At 39.0% G+C, this 25,329-nt stretch overlaps 1 protein-coding gene across 8 annotated transcripts in view; it reads left to right on the top strand.

Annotated features, from left to right (window-relative positions):
* Positions 1-25,329, top strand: part of Utrn (utrophin) — a 521,188-nt gene that overhangs the window by 379,585 nt on the left and 116,274 nt on the right. For all 8 annotated transcript variants that reach the window (XM_074072723.1, XM_074072717.1, XM_074072708.1 and 5 more), the window contains one exon: positions 21,101-21,230. In XM_074072723.1, the coding sequence (XP_073928824.1) occupies positions 21,101-21,230 (130 nt within the window). The remainder of the gene's footprint in view (positions 1-21,100; positions 21,231-25,329) is intronic.

Below are 25,329 nucleotides of genomic sequence, written 5' to 3'. Positions count from 1 at the left end.
CTACTATGAATATTGGAATAGTGAGGAATTCAGAATTGTGTTTTAGTAATCCGTGTGGGTGTGGTGGTGATGTGCACTTGAATATAGCAGTGGAGTTATTGGGGTATAACTGGTTTCTGAACACATTTAGAAAGAATCAACACATTTGCTGATGGATTGAATATAGGGGATGGGAGGGAAAGAGCCCAAGGACATCAGTGTCAAAGGTTTTTGGACAAAATAAATGTCAAAATGCAAGTACCATTTAGACAGTTGTGAACAGCTGTTGGAGGAGTAGTCTGGGGAAGAATGCCAAGAGTTTGGTTTTTGTCATGTTAAGCTTAAGGTATAACCTGAAGTTGGGGTAAAGGTCAAGATTAGAGATCAAAATTGTCACTTAAATATCAGCCACTAGGATTGGACAAGATCAGAGAGAGTGATTACAGTTAAAAAAAAAAAAAGAATTTGAAGATGTGAGCTGTGAGGACCTGCAACTTTAGAGTCTGGGAAGATGAGAGCCTGGGAGGGCAGAGCCAGAAGTTAGAAGAGCCAAGAGTGACAGGGTCTGCTATCAAAGGAAGCCAGTAGTTTGCAGAGGAGGCTGTGAATATGAGTCATAGATTGCTGCAAGGTTCAGTAGGATGAGAACAGAACGTTAACCGTCCAAAGACAGTCTTGTTGACCTTAAACAAGAGTCATTTCAGGGGCCTGATGGAGCTGGAAGTATAGTTGGAGTAGATGCAGGAGGGAATATGACCAGAGGTATAGAAAGACATTTCCAGAATTTTTACAGGAAACAGAGTAATGAGGCAGTAAGTGGAGGATGACACGGAGACAGATGGGAATAATTGAGAATGTTCTGTGCTCATGGGATGACTGTATGAAGTGAATGAAGTGTCAGTGGTGCAAGAGAGAAGGTCCCATGTAGGAAGTGACAGGATGGATCCACCCTGAGTTCTGGCGCACAGGTAGAGAGGTTGGTATTAGGAGGGCAAACAGTTCATCCATTTTAACAAGGGGGAGTGTGGAAACACAGGTACAGATAAAAGGAGGTTGGAGGATGTGACTGTGGGAATATATAGATGTTATCAATGAAATAAAAAGAAAGAGCATTAACTGAATAGAAGAAAGAAAAGACATGGAGGTTCAAGGAGAAAGGAAGCCAAGCACCAGTGGCTCACGCCTGTAATCCTAGCTACTCAGGGGGCAGATATCAGTGGTTTAAAACCAGCCTGGGCAAATAATTCATGAGACGCTATCTCAAAAAAAAATCAGATCCAAAAAAACTGGGCTGGTGGAGAGACTCAAAGTGCAGGCCCCGAGTTCAAACCCCAGTCTGAAGCGGGGTGTGGCGGGAGAAAGGAGATAGCAAATATAGTGTAGAAATGGGTGAGTTAATAAACTGAGAATTTCTAAGAAAACTACAGTGCAACATTAAGGGTTGGCTTAAGGGCAGTGGTCATGAATTTAAAGGGAAAGCAGTTAATGAGAATGTTTTTCTTCATCCACGTTCAGTTGCTCTAGGGACGCTGAGGAGTTTGGTACAGAGTTGATTTTAGCCAAGCAAATGCCATGGAAGAACAGAAAAAGAGGATGCAGGATTGAATAAGGGGCATAGTAATGAGGGAGCATGTAGTTCACCCTGGGGAAGGGGGTTGAGGAGAGCATGAGAAAGGTGACGGGCAAGGAAATGGTCTTAGACGTCAATGACTTGGACCTCCTAGGATGCTGAGTAATTGTTCCAATTGGGGGGCACAGGACTGGGATTTGGGGAAAGGGGCTATGAACTGTAAGCAAACAGGTGATGGACAAAATGGGGATGTTTTCTAATTCTGGACTTTGTGTGTGTGTGTGTGTTATGGGAATTTGAGCTCAGGACCTCATACTTGGCCAGGTAGGCACTCTACAACTTGAGCCACACTCCCAGCCCTTTTATGCTTTATCTATTTTTAAGATAGTCTTGTGCTTTTTGCCCAAGCTTGCCTCAGTTCATGATCCTCTTACCCATGCCGCCCACCTAGTTGGGATTACAGACATGAAGCACCACACCTGGTTTGTTTGTTGACAGGGAAGAGGGGAATATTGCTAACTTTTTGCCCAGGCTAGCCTTGAACCATGATTGTCCCAGTTTCTGCCTCCTGTATGGCTGGGACTACACCAGCCATCATGCCTATGTGTTTTCTAAATTATACTCAGTATGTATTAGTTGAGTAGGTTGATTCATACCTTTTATAGAAAAAACCCACTGTTTCCCCATTTCCTTATAGAATGTGATCCAGTAGAATAGTGTGCTTAGGTTTGCAGTAAGCATCTGTTTAGATCATTCATTGCTGGAGCAGATGGCAGGGTGTAGTGTTCCTTTCCTGGGTGGTCATCACTGATTCATCAGGGTACTAATTGGTAGCACATATGACTTTCCCCCTGTGAATTATAGACAAAGGAGAAATTCAAGGGAAGAAATAAAAACTTAAAGCATGGTTCTTCCATATTTTTTCTTTTTAGCTTGTGACATTAGCTGTTTATTGCTTTTTGTGTAAAGGCTTAAAAGTCTAGTGTTCATGTATCTTTTCTTTCTGTAAGATACAAGGTCCGTCATTTGGATAATTTGCTGGAAATTGTGTGTGGCTGTGGTGTAGGGTACCCTGGAGAGGGTTAAGGAGTGGTGGTTGGCTCTCACCTGTGTTGTTGTAATGTGGGTCAAAGACGTGAGCAGGTGTTGTTTCTCGAGGGAATGGTAGTGGAAGAGAGGCCTGAGCTAGAATGAGAATACTGGACTTAAGAACTGGTTTTGTCACATACTAGCTGGGTGCCCTCGAAACGGTTACCAGACCTACCCAACCTTTAGTTTCCACACATGTGAAATGGGAGCAATAGGAAGTGTCTTAGTTATTTGTGTTGTTATAACAAAATATGACAACCTGGGTGGCTTATGAACTGTTGTTTATAAGAACAGTTCTGAAGGATAGATAGTTCTGGTAGATTTGGTGTCTGGTGAGGGCCTGCTGTTTGGTTCAAAGACAGCATCTCTTCTCCCTGTGTCCTCACATAGCAGAGGGGACTCTTACAAGGGCACTAATCCCATTTATGAAGTTCCTGTTTTAATTTAGTCATCCCCTAAAGCCCCCCACCTCTTCCTATTGTTACTTTGGAGTTAGGATTTCAACATAATGGATTTTGGGAGGACATAAACGTTCACATAGTTCCCTTTGCCAACACAGAATTTTTCTGAGCATGAAATGAAATAATGTAAATAGCAGTAATTTAGAAACTGTTAGTTTCTTAAGTATGTTAGTTTACTCAAGTATGTGGATTTTGTCAAAGGTGACCTTCTTTCCCAATGGTCAAGATAGAAATATAATGCAAATGTATATATATTTATAATTAATATTAACTTATAGAGATAGAAATGTAAATTTGATATCTGCTGAGCATGGTGGCACACAACTATAATGCCAGCACTTAGGAAGTGGAGGCAAGAGGATGAAGAGTTTGAGGTCAGCCTGGTATACACTGAAACATCCTGTCTCAACAAAAAGCAATGTGATACTTATCTGTAATTATTCACCTTTCTTACTGACCATTCCAGCCATAATCATTGAAGAGTCTCAGTACAGTTTTTTTCTCTGCCTTCAGATTCTTTCTATTAGGAGAAATCTGTTTTTATTGTGAATTCATGTGTAACTTAAAATTGTCAATTGTTAGAACTGAAAGTGACATAAGACATGTTAGTCCAGTCCCTTTATTTGTGATGGAGGAAGATAAGAGGCACAGTGAGTGTGGTTAATGAATCTGAGGTTTCTACCCCTTCTTTCTCATCCCTAGCAAACACTTACCATGTGCTTTCTATAGGCCTGGCAATTTCTGAGAAACTAGAGGGACACTGGCACAGAAAACAGCCAGCCACTGTCCACATGGCATTTACACTCAGGACAGCCTGTGCTCATCCTTAAACCTGCAGTTTGTGTTTTGTTATGAGAATCATTTCCAAAAAGGGCTGTGCACATTGCTATCCCAAACCTCCGGTGATCTTTGCCCAGTCATCTTTTCTGTAACCCCAACTTTGTCCCTTTGGCTGTATTTCTTGCATGCTTGCCGTTCTGGTCTTTTTAAGGGATTATAGGACTTTTGCAATTATAATATTAAGATGCAGCTTTAAGCAGAACACTGAATAACTCTTCAAACTCATTTTTCAGATCTGTCAGTCATAGTGAAGTAAGGTTGCTTCTTTTTTCCTTTTCTCTTACTTTCGTACATTATTAGAAACTCTGTAAGTAATATTTTTTTCTGATTCACTTTTTAGGTCTTCAATCATAATACTAAAGTTAAAAAAAACTTTTAACTTCAAAGAACTCTTGCCTTCTAGCTTAAAAGTATATAATTAGGATCAATCAAAATCTACCCTTAAATAGCTTAAAACAAGGCAAGATGTTTTACTCCCTAAAATTCCCCCACAGAAAGAGAGAGATCATGTATTTGACTTCAAATTATTGTCTAATCTGACTTTTACAGATATGAATTACTGTATTACCAGCTAGACAGCACTACTCAATATGGCATAACCTTTCAATGTCAAATGGAGGGTCTTTTTTTTTTTTTAAGGAAACAAAGCAATTAACACTGAGTTGATCATTTTTCTGTAAGAGACAATCTCGTATAGGTAAGTTTGGAATGTCATTGTATACAAATTTTTAAAATCAGTTGAAAAAACAATACTATATGTTCTTCCATTATGAGTAAGACAAATATACACATCCACAAGGTCCATCTAAAACCACATGTGCTAATGTGACTCGAAGAAGTACTTTAGTTTTGAAATAAAATTGCTAGAGATAACATTATATACAAAGTTAGAAAAAATAAAGCTATATCTCAGTACCTTAGGTGGGTATGGAGTTATTGCATATAGTAGATTGCTAAGTGCTTCCAGTGCTTTTAAAGAGTCATTTGAAATATTGGAATAAAATAATTATAAACATACATCTGACTCTTTTACCTGTGTCACTATCAGTTTGTATCTTCACATTGATTGAACTTCTCAGGGATTGTTCTCATGTGGGTTCTGGGATATTATTTTATTTTGTGAGACCCTTTATGTTGAACGCCCAGAAGATGGACATAGGTAGAGTTGGTTTTGCTCTTGTCTCCTCTTCTCACTAGTTCTATGATCTAGGCTTTAGGGCATCTCATCAAGTCTGTTCAGTATGTAGTTTCTGCCTCTCAGTATCTTTTAACCACTTAGCATAGTTCATGTGGTAACTGCTCCCTAGACAACATCTGTTAGAGTTATTCTTTAAACTAAGATTTGTATTTTCTAGTTCACTTTAAGTTTTAGTTGTTTCAGGTCTGTATTTTGTGGGTTTTTCCCCCTTAAATTTATTATGTTTACTCACTATAAGTTTTAATACCATAACTTACAATTTTCATTTTAACTTAGTGGTAGCTTAAAAGACGTCTTAGACCACCCAGGAAATTGGATAAAGTCATAGAATTAACAATATTTTTGAGAATTTATAAAAGATAACATAATGGAATCCAGACACTGAAAAATGATTTATTTCTTATTCTTAATAAAACAGCTTATCGTGGATAAGCCAAGTCCATAAGAAATACCTCAAGTACCTCCTTGAGTTAACTTATAAAAGGTTAATAGGCAAATTGTAAGTGTTTAACATGAGTCTAAATGCCTTTTGAGGCTGCCAGGGTTTGGATGCTGCCATATATGCATGTAGTCATGCTGGACACTTAGGGACGGCTTATAGGAACTCACATATTCTCATTCTGCTGCTTCCTGCACACACACACGCACAGGCACACATGAGTGCTTTATGTGTATGCCTATGATTTAGTGGCATTTTTCACAGCTTCTTTGAGATTGGTTGTACCATTCCATCCATCCATCCATCCGTTCACTCACAGTACTGAGTGCCTTATGTGTTAAAGTTGAAAGCTCGGCTTCTGCACCTCAGGATGTATTTTCATGTTCCCATTCCTCAGAGGTTTGTGCTTGTGATTTGTTGCTGTATCCAAAAGGAATATTGAACATTTAAATTTTTAGATAATGACTCTGACACTTCTAGTTAGAATCATTCTGTAAAGTGATGCTTTAAAGCACCCCATTTGTTCACACATCTAACAATTACAGATAAAATACAAAAAACCAGAAAATCAAACATGGTCTCCAAATCATGATAAGCCATATATAGGCTAAAAGCAAAGTTGAAAAACTTAAAACAGTATGTAGGGGTATAGAAACACACCACAATAAAACTCCATTGTGAAGTTAGTATACCCTAATAAAAAGGTTTCAAGAGAAAAAGAAAAGCAAAATAGCAAATGAGGTAGATGCTGCTGAGAAAACATAGAGCCCTGGAAGTTGAGCAGGTGGAAAGGCTAGCGGCAGAGTCTCTGCTCATAACCTCTCTGTTCATGTGGAAATGAGCAGGTCCTGGATCCACATCTTTCCTTCTGGAATGCAAATGTTGTGATATTATGAAACATCAGTGCATTTGTGACTCTTAATTAAATGCCTGTGCTTTCTTGGATGTTTTAACCAGTGAGTTAGAACATTGACACATTTTCAGTAACGTCAATAATGAATGTTTTGTTCAGTTCTTTAATAAATAATACATATACATAGGCAGAGTCATAAGTGAGAATGAGAATAATAATAATAATAGTAAGAATAATAATAGCAACAGTAACAATGTTACAGGGCTCCATCAGTAAACTGTGTGGCCTGGGGCCGGAGACACAGTAAACAGTAAGTGGGAGCCAATGTCTCCTGTTACTGCTGAAAGTCTGTCTTAATGGTTTTGATCATTTTTGTTTTAAAACTACATAGTCTATCTTAGTTGTTTCAGTTAAATAAAACTGTATTAAAGCCTACTATTTACTATCAATATAACCAAACAGAACTGGTGCCTAGTTACTGTTTAGGATTTACCTGTTGAATCATATAAGGTCACTTTCCCATCTTACAAGTGGGGTAAACAATACAACCATATTACTTTCCTCAGTAAGTATATATTTATTCCTTCAAAAGTTAAAATAAATTACTACTTTATAATTCACAGTATTTTAAATTACTTTTAAAATGTATAAGGAAAGTTGACTATTCCCATCTAATGACTTAAATCAAATTCTTAGTACCACTTTTCAAGTTTGATAGAAAGTACGGTGACTTATATGCAACTTTGCTGTCAAGATCATGAAATTATTCAATCAACAATTAAAAAACATCTAAGCACAGGAGTGTTAGCATATAATGCTATAAAATTTACTTTATTCAGACACTCTTAGATTGGATAAAACTGTAGATGAAGTATTTTCTCTTCAATTTGCCTTCATTTTCATAACAATGTAAATATCAAGTTTTGTAAATTATAAGAGTTTTAACACCCTTTCTCCAATAAAATGCATGTTTGGTTTTAGAAAATCAAATCAGCAAGAATAATTAAATTGCTTGGTTCAGGTATAATTTTTTTTAATGTGTCCTTTCCCTCAGGGCTACTCTGTCCTTTGCTTAACACAGTTTAATTTTTATATTCAAACTTTATTATATAAGAGTCAGGACACTTGGGCCTTAACTGAATTGCCAAGATACATTAGAAAATTTACTCATTAGAAAAACAAATTATAATATTTTCTTTAAAATAATAATACACCACCATTAAATTTCAGCTATGTATTTGTGTGTGAATGTCTATGTGGGTGCAGGATTTTTTTTCCCTCTATTAAAGTAATCTGAGCCTGCCTGTAATTTTGAGGTCTTGCTGTGTTATGAGAAAATTGGCCTTTTTCTGGAATTTTAGAAAATGCACTTCCAAGTTCTCCTCCAGCCTTCACCAGTTGGATTGACTCCTTTCTTAGCAAACACACAGCTCCCTGAGGTCTGCTGGTGAAGCCCTTGGCCCATGTGCAGCCTGGAACAGCAGTTCCAGAGCCTGAGTGGGCCTCAACCTACCTGCCCCTGTACATCTGGCTGTCTACACCTGGCCTTGCCTCCTAAGCTTGATAGATGTAGTTGGACCCTAATCAATGGGGCCAGAGACTCTCCTGATTTAGAGGGAGATGAGGCAGCCTCGTGGCTGTCACTCTCTGATGGTGAAATGAAAAATGGACTGCAAACATAGGGAAGGAATGGAGCTCTATTACATCAGTCAACCCTGTTCTTATGAACTGCTTCTAGGACTCATTTAGCCCAGAGACAGTTTCCTTTACTTGGCGGTTGGTGGTTTAATTCAGGAGTCTGTCACGTCACACCTGACGTTTGCCATCTTCTGTGCTGCGTACTGAGCACACATGAGTCTGTTGAGTGGTCCTTGCTGCCACAGAGCTCACTGCCTAGCAGCAGGGACAGGCTTGATAACAACTACAGTAGCTATCAAAAACCATATAATGTGGATATAAACATATGGCCAGGGAGCACAAATGAATCCTGACTGTGCTCAGGAAGATGAATAAAGACTCTACAGAGCAGGAAGCCTTTGAGCTAGGAGACCTGGGAATAAGAAAGAAATCACTAAAGAGTGTTATTCAAACTCCTGGGGGAGAAAAGCCCTGCCAATTGCAGGTCTCAGCATGTGACAGAGCAAGAGATGCGGTATGCCTCCCCTTTCCTATACATAGGGTAAGGCTGAGAGAGAAGATGCTTACGTGCAGGCCGATTGACAATATGGTACCTGATAAAAGAAGGAAGCACATGTATTTGCTGGATGCAGGTATACATTTCTGGGTGCATGTGTCTTAAAAGAGTGTAGAAGGGTGGGGGGAAGGGGGGAGAAATGACCCAAGCATTGTATGCACATATGAATAAAAGAAAAAAAAAAGAGTGTAGAAAAGCAGACTTTCAATACTGTAAGAAGCTGGAGGATTCCTGTCTCTGTTTTTGCATTCATATTTAGTATTCTGATTTGGGCTTTATTTTTGATGTCAATGGGGTGGAACCAAAAGTAATTTATATATTAACTGTTCACTTAGGAACATGAACCAAAACTTTTACAGTATTATGAAGGAAATTTAAAAAAAAATTGTCTGCATGCTAATGGAAAGGAAGCCTGATTTCTTTCTCTTTTTTTCCATGTAGTTTTATTAGCACCATCAAATTTAAAGATTCTTTGCCCTTTTTGCTGTCATACTGTAATGGCTTCAGATCCATAGATGCTGATTTAGCTTTGAAAGCAAGTTGGGAGAAAGTAAATTACATTCTAGCCAACTCTCCTTACATTTGTATCACTTGTTTTTTTTTTGTTTGTTTGTTTGACTTGTATTCTCCAGTAAGCAGTAAAGTGCTTTTTAAAACCAAAAGCTAAAGAGGACTGTTGTATAAGCAGTGCCTCTAATCTGTCACAGTTCAGATGGCCTGTTTCTAGGGCCAGTTTCTCAGACTTCCTGTGCAGTCACACATGGCCCAGTCTTAGGAGGGGTTGAATGCTCTGCTGCAATCTTGAAATTCTTAGTATTATTTGGTCAAGGGGCCCTGCAAATGCAGACTGTGGTCTGCATTTATGTATCCAGAGCTGCTTGCATTAAGAACACTCATGGATATGCTCTTACTTGTTTATACGTTTAAAATAAGGCTTGAAAACTTACTTCAAGCATCTGTGTCTCTTCAAGTCAACCATATACATCACCTGAGTTACACATCCTCAGTTGTAACTTGTCATGCCTGTGTGTTAGTGTTAGCTGAACATTGGTCCAGGGTCCTGGGGACTCAACTAACTATTGCTTGCACTCTTTACTTGGTTTGTGTTTCCCTCATATCATTGGCAGCTCATTCATATTTTCTGGTCCCTTCTTCTCTTCCTAAAATTGGGATGCACCAAGGATCATGCTGAACCAGCTTCTCTGTACTCACTCTTTTCTAGGTTTAGATTCCATATACAGCTAACCTACTTCCAAAGGTATATGTGTTTACGTGAGATTTCTACTTGGGAGTCTAGTAGACAGTATCTCACTGTCTATGGCCAAACTGAACTCTGGAAATGGCCCCCCGACCTTGTACTACCCAGGCTTCCCTGTTTCAGTTGGTGGGAATCCTATTTTAGTTGCTTATGTAAGAAATAATAGTTCCCTTCAACCCTATTTCTCTCTCATATTAAGTCTGTTAGGAAATCCTGTTGGTTTTCTGTTCAAAATTCAGAATCTGAATCTGTAACCTCTCTCCACTCATCTGTCTCTCATGTTCTCAACACAGCAGCCAGAGTATTCTAAAATAAATTGAACTCTGCAGTGGCTTCTATCCACTTCCTAGTAGAGCCACATCTCAGAATGGTCGGCAAGGCCATGCCTCCCATGCATTCCTCATCTCTTGCTGTTTTCTCTACACCCTGGTTTTTGCCATGCTGGTTCCCTGCTGTGCTTTCAATCACATGCTCTGCCTGTGCCTAGATTGCTCTTTTCCTGGAGTCTGCAAGGTTAACTCCTTCACTGCTTCCCAAGGGAGCTACCCAAACTGTTTTGCTCAGTTGTCTTGAGAGGGCTCCTCATCTCTTGCTTTGTTCTACTTCCTTCTTTCTCTCTAGCTTTTATCATCACCATCACGACTGACATGTTTCCTATTGTCTCTTTGTCTGCACTTGGTATTCTAGGTGCTCAATAAATATTTGCTGAATGCTAACTGAGTGAAATATACCTGAAGGGAGCATGTCTTTTTGGTAGGAATGTTCCTTCTGTCTCTATCTCTCAGTAGTCCCTTCTTACTTGTTCATATTCTAAGAATAATAGGTTTTGAAATAGTTCTACCTTAAATAGTTAAATTTTTAGTAAAGATAATAGCTCACCAAGAAATATAGCTCTTTTCTGAAGAGCTAGAAATAATTTTAATTATATGAAATATTTGAAATATAATAAAACTCATCAATACAATACAATTATACTCTAATATTATAGTCAATTAAGAGGTTACTTTTTTTTTTGGTAGTACTGGGATTTGACCTCAGGGCTTCGCACTTGCAAAGCAGACACTCTTATCATTTGAGTCACAACTCCATCCATTTTGCCCTAGATATTTGGAGATGGGGTCTTGGGAACTATTTTCCTGGGCTGGCCTTGAACCTTGATCCTTCTGATCTCATCTTCTCAAGTAGCTAGAATTATAGGCTTGAGCCACCAGCATGGAGCTTTCCTATCTTACTGTTGTGGGAAAGATCTTCATATGAGGGAAAATGATTTGACAAACCTATGATTACTGAGACCATTTGTAAAATATATTTTATCTGTTTGTGGTGAGTGCTGCCAGATCCTCCAGTGTTCGTGCCTCCTCTCCCTCCACCCCTGAAGTTTGATGCCTTTGAGAGCCAGATGAGTTGAGATTCTTGCAAACATAGGGAGTGGCTTAAACAAATGGGGTCTCTTGTTTAGTCACTATGTGGTAGTGTTACACTTTATAAATAACTGTAGCTTCAGAGAGTCTTTGAAGTAAAACATAATGGGAAGGTTTTATAATTGTTACAGATGTAAAAAGTTGACTTTCTAAAACACATTGTGATTCTTAATAATGCTGTTCTTTAAAAGTAGTAATTTCTTCAAGGGTTCTGTTGTACAACATTGTAATAACAATGTATTGTATTCTTGATAATTGCTGAAAGACTAATTTTAAGTTTTCTTACCACAAAAAATTATATGTAAAGTAATGTATATGTTAATTAGCTAGATTTAGGCACTCCACAGTGCATACATATTTCAAAGTGATGTGTTTTATAATATAAATATATATTTATTACTCAATTAAAAGTCAGTAAAAAAAGAGAAAAAGTAAATTAACTTAAAATTTTATATTAAAAGGTAGCAATTTCTTCAAAGATTAATGAGGTCTGTTCTATTTGGTATTTATTTTTAAGTATGCTAATAATATGTGACAGATTTTATAAAAGAAAGAATCAAAAATGTGACCAGAATTTTAGTGCTGTAAAACAACCATCTCCATTTTGCATATTTACTTTTCCCAGTTTTAATGGGGTGTGCCATTTTGATCATGTTTTTTTTGCTTTCAGATGTGTGTCATGTTCTTTTCTTCATATTGCTATGTGGTCTTTATCACAGTAATTTTTCAAGGTTACATAATGGTTCCTAATGTGACTGGACCATAGACAACCTAAATATTTTCCAGATGTTGGACTTTAAGTTGATCTCATTTTTTTTTACAATCAGAAATAATGTTGCAATGAATATTTTTGTGTTTTTACCTTTTTCTAGTTCATTTTCTTAAGCTCTCTCCCCAAAGGCAAAAGTCTTATTTCACACATTGACCATAGTAATGGCTCTTGATATACTGCCAACTTGCTCTGCCTAATGGTTGAACCAATTTTCTGCCTCCAGCAATGTATGAAGTGCAACTTTACTGCACTCTTCCCTGCAATTTCTCACTCTTGTCCCTCTTTTCTGTAGACTTTGTATTGCTAGCATTGGAATACTGGTTGTCCATGACAGTATATAAATTTATGAAGCCATTTTCGAATGTCAGACACCTGACTCAAGCTTCTCTCTTTACAGAGAGAAGGGAGAGGAGAATTGGCTGGATGTGCTCAATTTAGTTGTGCTCAGAACGGTAAAGAAGAAGTTGCCCATGGTGTATTGGGCTTCATTAGCTGGTGTAATTTGCTATTGTATCAAATTCATGTGGGTGATGTCATCTGGATGACCATTTTTACCTCCCCAAAGCTTTGTTTCCTTCTGTTCTGGTGCTGGTGGCTCACACCTGTAATCCTAACTACTCAGGAAGCAGAGATCAGGAGGATTGCAGTTTGAAGCCAGCCAGGGCAAATAGTTTGCGAGACCCTATCTTGAAAAACCCATCGCAAAAAAAGGACTTCTGGAGTGGCTCAAGGTGAAGGCCCTGAGTTCAAGCCCAAGGACCACAAAATAAATAAATAAATAAATAAATAAATAAGATACTATGTTTTATTTCTTTGGTTTCCAAGAGTCTACAGCGACACAAATACCTTGCAAAATAATTTTCTACTTTTGGAGAAATGCTTTTCATTTTTCATAATTAAAGAATGTATCCCTTAGAAGTGTTAAATTAATTAGCCAGTTAATCTGCTAATGGAAGGTTGGTACGTGGCTCAGTTTTTCAGTGCTGTGACAAAATTCCTAAAATAATCAACTTAAAAGGAGGAAAAGTATATTTTAGCTGACATTTCCAAGATTTTAGCTGTGACTGGCTGACCCCATTGGTTTCAGGTCTGTGATGTGGCAGCTCCTTATGGGGGGAGTGTGTGATGGAACAAAGCTGCTCACCTTATGGTGGCTAGGAAGCAAAGAAAGAGCCGGTGGAGGGGCAGGGTTCCACCCCCTCCCAGTAGCACCACAGTGGTGACCAAGCCTTTAGCATAAGGGCCTTCGGAGGACATTTATCCAAACTGTGTCAACAAGTAACAGTGAATAGAGACTTTCAGTCTTGGGTAAAAGCTGAAAATGGTGGTACGACCTTTAGATTAGCATTGTCTTAATAGGAATTTTGTATTCCACAGCACTGAATCATTACAACATCTGCTTCTATTTGCTGTCGTGCTTTGAAGTTAGCAGAATAAGAGATGTTGTCATCATGCAGAAGGTTAAGGGACAAGTCCGGCGACTCCTAGTTTATGCCCACCTGTTGTAGACTAGATGTAGCACAGGCTTTGGGTTGCACGTCTTTATCCGATTTTATTACACCACAAAACAGTATTTTTAATATCTCCTCCTCTATCCACACAAAAATTAATTGAGTTTCCACTGTATGTTCTGGGACACAGATGTGAGCCTGCAGTGTGGGCTCAGTTCCATGCAGAGGTCAGGTTTGGAAAGACACTGTGACTAGCGGGTGTGGTGAATGCTCCCTGCAGAGGATGGCAAGCTCTTTTGGAGCCCAGTGGCTATGAAGGAAGTGACTTTTTCCTTCTGCTACTGCTTAGACTTGGTCCAGCGGTCCTCTTCCACACACTGCTTTGTGGGAACTGCTTCTACTTCCTAGGAGTTTTCCTTCCTCAGTTCCCCTCTAATTAAGGCTCCTGAGGGCCCGCATTTTCTTTTATGTCTCTTTATTCATATCTTCTTTCATTCATATAAAAGATGAACCAAGTTCTGAAATCTTAACAAGAAGCACCCAGCCATTAAAGATTTGAAGCAGAAGGTTTCCAAATTGTAAAGCCATAAGGAAGGAAAATCCTGGCCCATTCTAGGAACAGAAAAAAAGGATTTTGAAGCTAAAAGTTAGCTTCGAACTAGTTAGTTAGGAGATGAGGCTGCAGAGCAGGGAGGAGTCAGATCTTGACAGGAACTTTTGAAGTTGTTCTACATGCAACAGGAAGCCATTGGAGGAGATTTTAAGCAGGATGGACAGTTAGCATAATCTAGAAAGTTTTAAGGAAGGTGCATCTTAGCAAATTTTGGGCTTGATATTCAGATAAGTTGGATGAGGGCTTTAGAATGAAGAAAGGTGAGCAGGGTTGTTATTTAAAGACAGGGGATAACACCCAGGATTTAGTATACTCCCATGGGTTTGCATTTCTCCTCTCCTTATCTTAGTCCAGTGTGAGGGGCTGCTAGTTTAGGACAGAAGGGGACAGCAGGGATTCTTCTCCTCATTCCAACTTCTCTTAAATCCTGTTTTCTTATGAAGAGGCTTGCACGATCCTGTCCATGTTGGTGCTGCCAGGAATAACTGATATTGTTGTTGGTTGCTTCCAGCGGCTCAGCCATTACACTGAGCTGATGTTGTGCTCAGGATGAAAATGAAGTGCAGCTGATTGACGTGCCAGGGTTTCTGAACTAAGCCATGCTAGTCACTTCTTTATACCTCCTTATCCCTTAATCCTCTGTCCTTCCCACTAAGTTATAGCAGGTGAGGAGAAATGTTCCCAGATCATTAGAGGATGATTGGGACATTTAAAGTTGGATAAGCAGCAGTTCATGATGCTTTCTGGCACTCAGAGGAACACAGTGGCTACCAAAGAGAGCCCTGAGTTTGAATGAGCTAGGGAGGTGGGAAAGGAGAAAGGAAGGTCTCTTCTAAAGGGGATTTTGGGTTCTTAAATATTCTGGTGATAGTGAAAACTCTGACGCTTTAGTAGCTAAATTCTGATTTTCTACATTCAGGTCTTCATTCTCATGCTTCATTTAGTGTAAATGTGCTTACTCAGGCATGTAACAGACAAAAGAACAGGAGAGTTGACTACCTTGCCCTTATTAATTCTGGCTTCTTGAATTGCTTTTCTCCTAATTATCTTGACTCGAATTCCACTTTCTTTTCTACACCTAGTTCCCATGAGAAGTTCATGTGTGTTGAGAAGTTATTTGGTGCATAACGGGCTCTTCAGCTCCCCATTTGTGCCCCTCTCAGTCTTGTGGTACCACATACCAGTGTTTTTCTCCCCTCCCCTTTTTATGCTGTAAGTTTCTTACAAATTGGGATCATAGTTTATGATTTATGCCTAGTTTATTACTTTATGCATTGTATGAGATTAGTATGTGCTTTCAGTGTTTTATTTTGGTGGTAATCTTAGGATAGGGCTATGGAATTTTTGTAAACACAAAAATAGTTTTTGGACTCTCCATTGATTATTTTGACTGTTCAGAGGTCTGGGATTATATCCCCTTCTGTTAAATATCTCAGAGCATGCAGGGTTGGCTTTTTTGAGTGTGTGTGGGGGGCACTTTTTTTTATAGAATTTGAACTCAGAGCATCATGCTTGCAAAGTAGGTGCTCTACTGCTTGAGCCACACCTCCAGTCCAGTTTGCTCTGGTTATTTTGAAGAAGATGGGGGGTGGGTCTCGAGATCTATTTGCCTGGGCTGGCCTCAAACTTCCCAATCTTAGCCTCTCCAGTAGTTAGGGTTATAGGCGTGAGCTACTGGACCTGGCAGCATTCAGCTCTCTGTTTTCCTTTTTTGAAAGTACCTTGCATCTTCCTCCTTGTAACAGCTGATGCTGGCCTACTGCTTGTGGACCAAGAGCTGTCCCTCTCTTTCCCCTTTATCCTGTGTGGTAGATTGTTACAGCAATGAATTATCCAGTGTCCTAACACTTACGCAGAGGGAAATTGTTGCTCCTGCCATTAAGGAATGGAATATATCTCTCCATTCTCTCGAATCTTTGCTGGTTTACAACTTGCTTCAAGCAATAGAAGGTGACAGAAGTCATGTGCAAACTCTAGAGCTGCACTGTTGAAGATGGACTCCTTAGCGACATGGGACCATTTAGATTGAAATTTAAATCACTTACGATTAGGTAAAATGTAAAGCTCAGTTCAACTTTCCCAGTACAACTTTCTCAGTTGTACTAGTTCCTCAGTTGTACTAGTCATATGTCAAACAATCTCCCAAAACTAGTGTTACCACACTGGACAGCATAGTTTGGGAAGATTTCAGTCACTGCAGAGAGTTGTATTGACAGCTATTCTAGAGCTTATGCCTTATAGAGACCTTGCAGCTTCCACTCTGCCCTTTGGGAAGACTTCGCACTATGCTTTGAGGAAACTTAGTCCAAACTCTAGGCAATTAGAGACCACACAGAGGAAAACTAAGGTGCCCTTGCCATTGTAATGTGAGTGAGGCCATCTCAGGAGTCGTCCCAGCTGGAGCAGTAGACCTAATCGAATGGCTCACTGTGAATAATGAAGAATAAATTAACACTTTAAGGCACTAAGTTTTGGATGGATTTGATACACAATAGTGATATACCCTTTAAGAAGTGACTAGCTATGGTTTTGAAATAATACCTTATGGAGTTATTTTATGGTTAGGGTATGGAAAAGGGAGAGAGATGAGTAAACACAGACACAGTTTCTTGTATCTCTAGGGAGAGAAAAGGATATTTGTTATCAGTAAAATAAATATCCACAGTGGAGTGAAATACATAGTGCAGACTAACTGAAATATGGTAGAAGAAAGCTACACTAAAAATTATTACCAGTAATTTGTAAAGTACATAATTAAAATAATTTGGAGCTAACCAGCATACATTATTATTTTAACTTAGGATGAACAGATTTGGGAGACTTTGTATATTTTGCTGGACAATTTGGAATACTGTATGGTTGTATTTAGTTCTGAAAGTGTTCTTCCTATATTTTTTATGCAGAAGCACTTACTAAGTGCTGTCTATCTAGTCTAGGCATGAGCTAGGCTTGCAAGTGATTGAGACTTGAGCCTTACAGCTTAATGGTGGGGACAGGTGCATGGTCACAACGTACAGGACAAACTGTGTTAGAGGAAGAAGTGTTCCAGAGACACTCATGGGAGCAGTCATATTGTTATTGAACATACTCAACATGGAAGATGTGCTGCTACTTTGCAAATGTGGCCGTAGAGACTAGAAAAGAAACATTACCTGGTGGATTTTTTTTTTTATATATAAAGAACATAATCATTTTACTTTAAGAACAACTTTATTGAGATATTATTTACAAATCACAAAATTTCACCCCTTTAAATTATACAGTTCAGTGGCTTTTACTGTAACTGAAAACATATGTTTTCAGTTCTAGTCTGTGCATATCAAAGAGTGAAACTGCCAGGTCATGTGGTAACTCTGTGGTTTAACGTTTTGAGGAAATGCCACTATTTTCCAACATGGCTACACCATTTTACCTACTTACAAACAATGCATGAGGGTTCCAGTTTCTTCACATCCTTTCTAGTACTTGTTATTGTCCAGAGATATAATTGTTTTTATTGAAAATAGAAAGTCATTAAAATAGAGAAATTCCAATTAGCTTATGTTGCACCCACTTAAGATGGCCCATGCATAAGTCACACAATATTAGAACATAAAACCAAATGTCACTTTGTAGCTTTGTCTACAAAATAACTCATTGGAGTCATTAATGTTCACCAGGTGTTTGGGAAATGCAGGTTTTCTTTTATGTCTAATTGAGAGGTGAAGGGTGATGAAATGATTATATGTATAATGCTTTTGAAAGGTAAATCCATTGCTGACGTGCAATTAAATATAATTGAAACAGGACAAATTGAATAAGAAATTTAAATTGCAAAGTAGAGTATGAAAGGACAGTATTAAATGGTTGCTGTTCTGTAGTGTATTGGGTGTTGAGTTGGCATTAGGGGCAGAACCCCAGCGTTTTTATTTACTTGAGGTAGCTCCTACCTGCTCACTCTTGCCTCTGGTACTTCCCTACCTTTGCCTGTCAAAGGAGCTCAGGAGACATTCCCCAGCAAGTATTCTGTGCAGAGAGGATGTTTTTTTTTTTCTATGAAGTGCTGGAGTTTAATGTGCTCAGGAAGGAAAATAGTCCAGTGGGGCTTCCTCAGATTGATTTATCTTTTTATTAATCTAGGAGGCCTGATGGTGATATTTTTAAAACAAAAATGTAAAAATCAGGTAGTCACTCCCTACCAACTTTCCATTGCTCAATATTGGTCAAGCATCAGATGCACAAGAGGTTGGTCTTTCTGACCTGACTCTGCCTACATCTTGAGCCTCATCTGAACTTACTGGTGCTGAGATGGGTCCAGCGCCTCCAGTGTACAAATCTGTGCTCTTCCCTCCTTCCCCTGCTAGTCTCCTGTTTGGTGTCTGCTGGTGGGAGAACCCTTCTCTCTCTACAAGACTCAATTTAGGCACTATCTTTACTAGGATGCACTCCACAGTTGAATGGGGTGCTTTGTTTACTTGTAGTGAAAAATTCAGAAAAAGTCCCTGGAGCTTACATTATATCTGAAAAAGACAGATTAAGTCATAAGCATAATACCAAATACTTGTCTTGCACATTAGAGGTGACAGGTCTAGAAATACAAAGACAGGGAGAGTAATGGAAATGTGAAATGTGGGGGATGGGAAAGGTGAAATGCTACATTAAATAGGTTGAGTAGGTAGGCTTCATATAGAAGGCCTTAAAGGGAATGAGGGAACATGTGCTGCGGGTATCTGGGGGAGAGTTTTCTGGACACAGCAAACATCCAGCTAAAGAAATTGCTTGCTATATTTTGAAAGAATCCATGATAAATTGATAGAATTGCAGCCAGAAGGGGGAATTGATTGGTTAGTTTTCCAACCTAGTATCCTTTCTGCAGATGAACTCATATTTCCACTTGGATTCTATTCTAAAAATAGTTCTAAGACAAATCTTACTCTGCCTTTTTCCCTCCCACACCCCTTTCCAGGGCACAGTTTGTGGACTATTTTGGTCCAGAATTCCCAGGTCAGGAATACTGTGCACTGAACTTGCATGGATCTACTTGTCGCCTTTCTCTACCATAAATTCATCCTGTGAAACATATGCCATTTAAGCATTTTTTTATGTTTCAGCTTTCTACAGTTTTTACTTTTTTTTCCGTATCATTACCTGTTAGTGTTTTCTGGTTTCTCTTTTGTGCTAAGTCCCCAAATGCTGTGTGTGGTTTCTTCCCCTGTGGGAAAGCCAGAGTGAGCAGGTGGTCTTCTGGTGTCTTCTCTGCAGCACCTTCCATTTAAAGGGGTGCATTCTTGGTACTTCCCTTCCCAGACAAGAATTCTAGCAGAACCTTACTGTGCCCACATTTACTGATCAGATTTGAGTTTGGGAGATATGCACCTTTCGGCAAAAATTTTTTTATAATTTTGCTGGAATACCCACTATTTTTCAATGCTGTTTTTTTTTTTAAGTAGCATAATTTGTCTTATCACAATTTTCTATTTCTAGGTAGTTTTGTAAGTAAATATTAGGAGTTTTTCTGTTCCTCTAGAGCTTCTTGCTCTAACAAAATAATCTCAGTGGAAAGAATTGGCTCAAGAACTGTAGACATGCATATACATTTCCAGATTAAAAATGCAGTTCTTGCGAGCTTTTTTGAACTCTGTTCTCCTGACCTAACTGGGGGCTACTGGAGATGCAGAAAGGACAAAGGATAGAAGGCAAACATGCATAAAGCTGGGGTCAGGTGTGCTGGGCGCTCAGGAGGAGATGCACAACAGCCTTGTTACTTCTTTTCTGTGTTATTCTCTTCTTCTACTTTGCTTTTTTTCTTCTCTTTTTTTTTTTTCATTTTTCTTTTATTGTTTATATGTGCATACAAGGCTTGGTTCATTTCTCCCCCCTGCCCCCACCCCCTCCCTTACCACCCACTCCACCCCCTCCCGCTCCCCCCACTCAATACCCAGCAGAAACTATTTTGCCCTTATTTCTAATTTTGTTGTAGAGAGAGTATAAGCAATAATAGGAAGGAACAAGGGGTTTTGCTGGTTGAGATAAGGATAGCTATACAGAGCATTGACTCACATTGATTTCCTGTGTGTGGGTGTTACCTTCTAGGTTAATTCTTTTTGATCTAACCTTTTCTCTACTTCCTGGTCCCCTTTTCCTATTGGCCTCAGTTGCTTTAAGGTATCTGCTTTAGTTTCTCTGCATTAAGGGCAACAAATGCTAGCTAGTTTTTTAGGTGTCTTACCTATCCTCAGTCTTAATCACAAGTCATTGCATAGGAACGGGGTGAAAGTTTGGCCCTATTTAAAAGAACAAATGTGCTAAAGACAAGCTATTGTAAGAACCACAGATTTGTATGAAAAACCTCACAAGGGAGAAATGGTAATTGGCTCAGCATGGAAGACGGAGCGTATTTTAAGATAATTGGAGATCGTCTTTTATGTGTTCACTTTGGTTTAGTTTTGATTTCACGTACTTTCATTTGTTTCTGTCTCTTAATGTTTTTCTTAATGTATTCTAAAGAATGTAAAACACTGAGGATCTCATTACTATTTGTGAAATTACCTTCTTCTGTATCATTGGATGCAATTTTTGGTCAGTCTTATAAGAAAAAAAATTTTAGAACAGCCATTATATTTTAGCAATCTGACATTAGTGTAAACCTTAAAAGCATGTTTTGTGTAAGTTTAATACACTGTAACAATTTCCCTTAGGTGAATATCTTAAAGCTTCTTCCTTCCTGCCCTCCCTCCTTCCTTCCTTCTTCTTTCCTTTCTTTTGCATATTTAAATTCTGCAGGGATCATCTTTTTTTTTTCTTTTATTCATATTTTTCACCATTCCTATCTGTAAAACTAACATTTTTACTTCTAACTTCACTTAAATGCTGGCTGTTAATGATTCCTTGGACAGGTGTGTCAGAAGTGGTCTAACTGAAGGCGTTCCATTTTTGCTGAACACATGAGGTTACAAATTCATCTTTTTCTTCTTTTTGCAAAGGCACTGAGACGTGAACTAAAGGAGAAAGAATATTCTGTCCTGAATGCAGTAGACCAAGCTCGAGTTTTCCTGGCCGATCAGCCAATTGAGGCCCCTGAAGAACCAAGAAGAAACCCACAATCAAAAACAGGTTAGACTGGTTCTTTTAATACACCATAAAAAACACATGTTTTAGGAGAAGGAAACCAAATCAAGTAGGAAATTTCCTTGTACAATTCAGGATCTAGTATTTAAAACTTTTCATCTAAGAAACTTTTCATCAAGTTCAACAAATATCTAAATTGTTAAATTAAGAAAATAAAATTGTGGAATACTTCAGAGTCATTATTTTCAAAACAAATTAGCTGCAAAAACATGATTATCTTAAAAGCATACTGTTACATTATATGCATATATGGAAATATCACAGTGAAACCCCTTTGTCCAATTAATGTATGCTAATAAAAAAGGAGCCCAAGAAAATATACTGTAACTACCAATATAATTTTTCTATGAAATAAAAATATGTATTTCTTATATTAAAACAAGTTGCTTAATACATAATTACAAGTAGAAGAGTTATTAAAGGTGCAATAGAAAATATAGAAAATATTTTAAATATCTATAAAGTAAGATTTTCTTAAAACTTCTGTTAATATGAGACAGTAAAGTGCCTTTCATCTGAAAGTAGACAACAGCATTTAATTTAAAAGGAACTTATTGAATCTATGTATTTTGGCTTAAAATCAAAATAGGAACTACCTACTAGCAAATGGCAATCTGCCACGTAGTAAATTTGAAAGAAAGTTTGTAGTGCATTTTGGGGCTTACATATACCTATCTCTATTTTGATTTTACACTGTTGACAATAAAAACATACTGATGCTTTTTTTTTTGGTTTTGGGTTTGAACTAATGGCCTCATGTTTTATAGACAGGCACACACCCAGCCCTTTTTGCTTTAGTTTTTTTTTTGTGGGGGGGACAGTGTCTTTTATTTCTGTTTGGGCTATTCTCGACTGGGATACTCCTATTTATACTTCCTATGCAGCTGGGATTACAGGTGCACACTTTATTAGTTGAGATGAGGATCTTGCTAACTTTTTGTCCTGAATGGCCTTCAACCGCCATCCTCCCAATCTCCATCTCCTGAGTAGCTGGGATTATACATGTGAGCTACTGCATCCACCTCTGATGTGTTTTTAAGAACAGACATGCCATTCAAGGTATTTTTCCATCACTCACTTCACAGAGCAAAAGCAGACCTCGAAGCATGGCTCGCACTGTGCCTCGTGTGTAAGTCATGACCATTTAGTATTTTCAAGGGAAGCGTGGTTCGAAACACTTTCCTTGACTGTAGCTGTCCCTGGCTCAGCCATTCAATAGGACATGTGGCCATTGTCCTGCCAAGGCTTGCTCATGGAAGCTTTCTTCAATCCAAGTAAATTTCCCGGAAGCATGATTTTCCTGCCCCCCTGAATCAAGCTTTGTGTGTGTGTGTGTGTGTGTGTGTGTGTGTGTTTGTGTGTGTGTGCACAGAGCACACTTGGGGTCTAACATCATGTTTTGTTTTCTGCTAGTCAAAAATCCTATCTGTTATCAAGCATGGACAGACTTTTTCTTGTCATTATTCCCTAAGTAATACAGTGTAACTGTATATTTACATAGCATTCACATCTTATTGGGTATTTAATTAATCTAGACATGAGTTAAAATATATGGGAATAGTAGGCAGGAAGTCTTGGGTTTGATCCCCAGCACTGCAAAAGGAAAAGAAAAGTTTATGAGAAGATGGACACAGGTTCTATGAAAATGCAGTGCCGTTGTACATAGGGAACCTATGTCCTGCAAAGAAGAGGTAATTGCGCTGTTGTGCATGTCTTAAGTCCACACAGTATAACCAGAAGCTGTACGATGAGCACCAGTCCTAGGGGATAGATCATTGATTTAAGATGAAGTGGAAACTAACGCCAACTGTTCTAGAATAAGTAATTGGTGTATATGGTGCCCTTTTCCTGTCTGTCAACAGATTCTGCCCCTTTCTGCCACCTTGCATCTGTTTTTCCTGCAGTCTTTCATCTTGCCTTACGCAGTTCTGTGCTCTGAGTTGCACAGCCCAGAATCCTTTGGGGCACTATGGGTTCCTCTGTGCTTTTTTTCACCCAAAGTCATTCTATCAGCAAATCCTATCATTGCTATGTTCAAAACAGTCCAGAATCTGATCCTCTGTCACTACTTCTACCACAACCTCTTGGCCTAAGCCACTGCCACCTGTCACTTGAGTTATTGCAGGTCCTCTCAGTTCATCTCTCTGCTTTGCCCTAACTGCCCCCCCCCCCCCACACCTTGGAAAAGATTTCCACCACAGCAGTCACGGTGCTCTGCTGCACACCTGAGGGCCTTCCTCTCAGAGAAGTCACACTCCTTAGGATGGCTAACAGGCCCAATGCCAGCTGGATCCATGTTGTCTCTGGCCTGGTCTCCTGTTGTTCTCACTCTGGTCACACTGGTCCTTCCACCCATCCATGGACAGCCCAGATGTGCTCTCATTTATGAACTTTTGCTCTTCTTTCCCTCTGCCTTGACAGCTCCTTCTACACGTACCTGCTCATGCACTCCATTCCTGCAGGTTTTACTCAACAGTGTCTCTAGGTAGGCCTTCTCTAGCATCCTCTGCCTATTGGTCACCATCCATCCCTTTTTCTACCTTTCCTAGCATTTCTTGTCCAGCAAGTTCTGCATTTTGCCTGTTCACTGTATGTACTCTTTTGTGGTCTTTCATTTTCACACTTGTGGAATGTAGTAAGCTCCAGGAAGAAAGACAGAGATTGGTTTTTCACTGCTGTATTTTGTAATATCTAAAATTGTCTGTAACATAGTAGGTGTTTACTGCCTATATTGAATAAAGGGATGTACAGCTGAGCACTGTTGCAGATGAATGAGAAGTGTAAGACATATGTTCCTGAGAAGGGCTTAATTTAGTTGGAGATCAAACCTAGCAAATGAGGTGAGAAAGCAAATAAAACCTGTGATACTCAGGTGTGTATTCCCAGAGAAAAAGAAAGACCTCAAGGATCAGGGTAGAGACCGTTGCTCCTGAGCAAGTCATTGGAGTGTGGGAAGAAGTGAGTAGGTTCCCGGAAGAGGATGTCCACACTGGGGACATGGATGTCAGAAGAAAGCTCAGGTGTGGGGAGAGGAGCAGCTGTGTTTGGGGGGGGAGGTGAAGGGGGACACAAGGGAGGGGTCTGAGCAGCCTGGACAAGAGGTGTGGATGAGGGGTTTATGTGTGCTGCGTGGTTCAGATTGCTCGGGACCTGGAAAGTCTGGCAGAACATTTTAATATCATACAGCAAGAAAAGAGGTGCTATTCCAGTTTATTTGATTTTGTTTTTTAATTTGGGAGAAGAATAAGAAGTTTGCTTGTACTGCTCATTCAGTTTAATGTCTTCCTTCAATCTGCTTTTCTTGTCTCCTTGCTTCCCTAGGAAGCAGAGGGAGGAATTGTTTTTACAGTAAGCAGTTTTATAGCAATACAAAGGATGCCATCATTAAGGCGCTGCTTTGCTATAATTTCTCCTCAGTGGTCATTTAAGAGTTAAAAAGACCCTGCCTTTTCATTTCTTAGTTTGCTGTTATATTCAGGGTGTTTCTCAGTCCCATTTTCAAATAGCACATCTGGGGCTGGGCAAAAGAAACAAAGTTACATCAATTTAACTTTATGAGTTTTTTTTATTTAGTTTTGTTTTGTGATTAGCAATTTTATACCCTCTCCTTTCTTGATATTATTTTCTGTAATGGTGGCTGATTTTACCTGCTGTTAAAAGTAAATGAAGAAAATTATCCGTAATAGCTTTTACACTTTGTTGTTTAGCATAACTTAGGTCAGCTGCTGTCAGGAATAGAGAGCATTTGAGCATTAGTTGTCCTGTGCAGTGCTGAGGCACTGGGGCTGATAGAAATCCTATTATGGGGTTTCAGTTGTATTTAACAAGCAGTTTTTGAATATGCTATGTGTATTATGCCCTAGGGTACCAGGATGGATGCATCCCTTTACTTTCAATTCCAGAAAGTACTTTTCTTCATCATTTTTCTCCCCAATGCCTTTTTCTTTTCCCAGCTCCTTCTCTCCCCCATTTTTTTCTATTATCAGTCAGAACTACCCTGAATTAGCCTCTTTACCATCTTTTGCTATGCCTCTTTCAATACTTTCTTTATTGGAATCGCTCCATTAATGTAGACCCTAGAACG

Source organism: Castor canadensis, chromosome 1 (genome assembly GCF_047511655.1).
Source record: "Castor canadensis chromosome 1, mCasCan1.hap1v2, whole genome shotgun sequence".
NCBI classification, from domain to species: Eukaryota; Metazoa; Chordata; class Mammalia; order Rodentia; family Castoridae; genus Castor; species Castor canadensis.
This window is presented reverse-complemented; position numbering and strand designations above follow the sequence as displayed.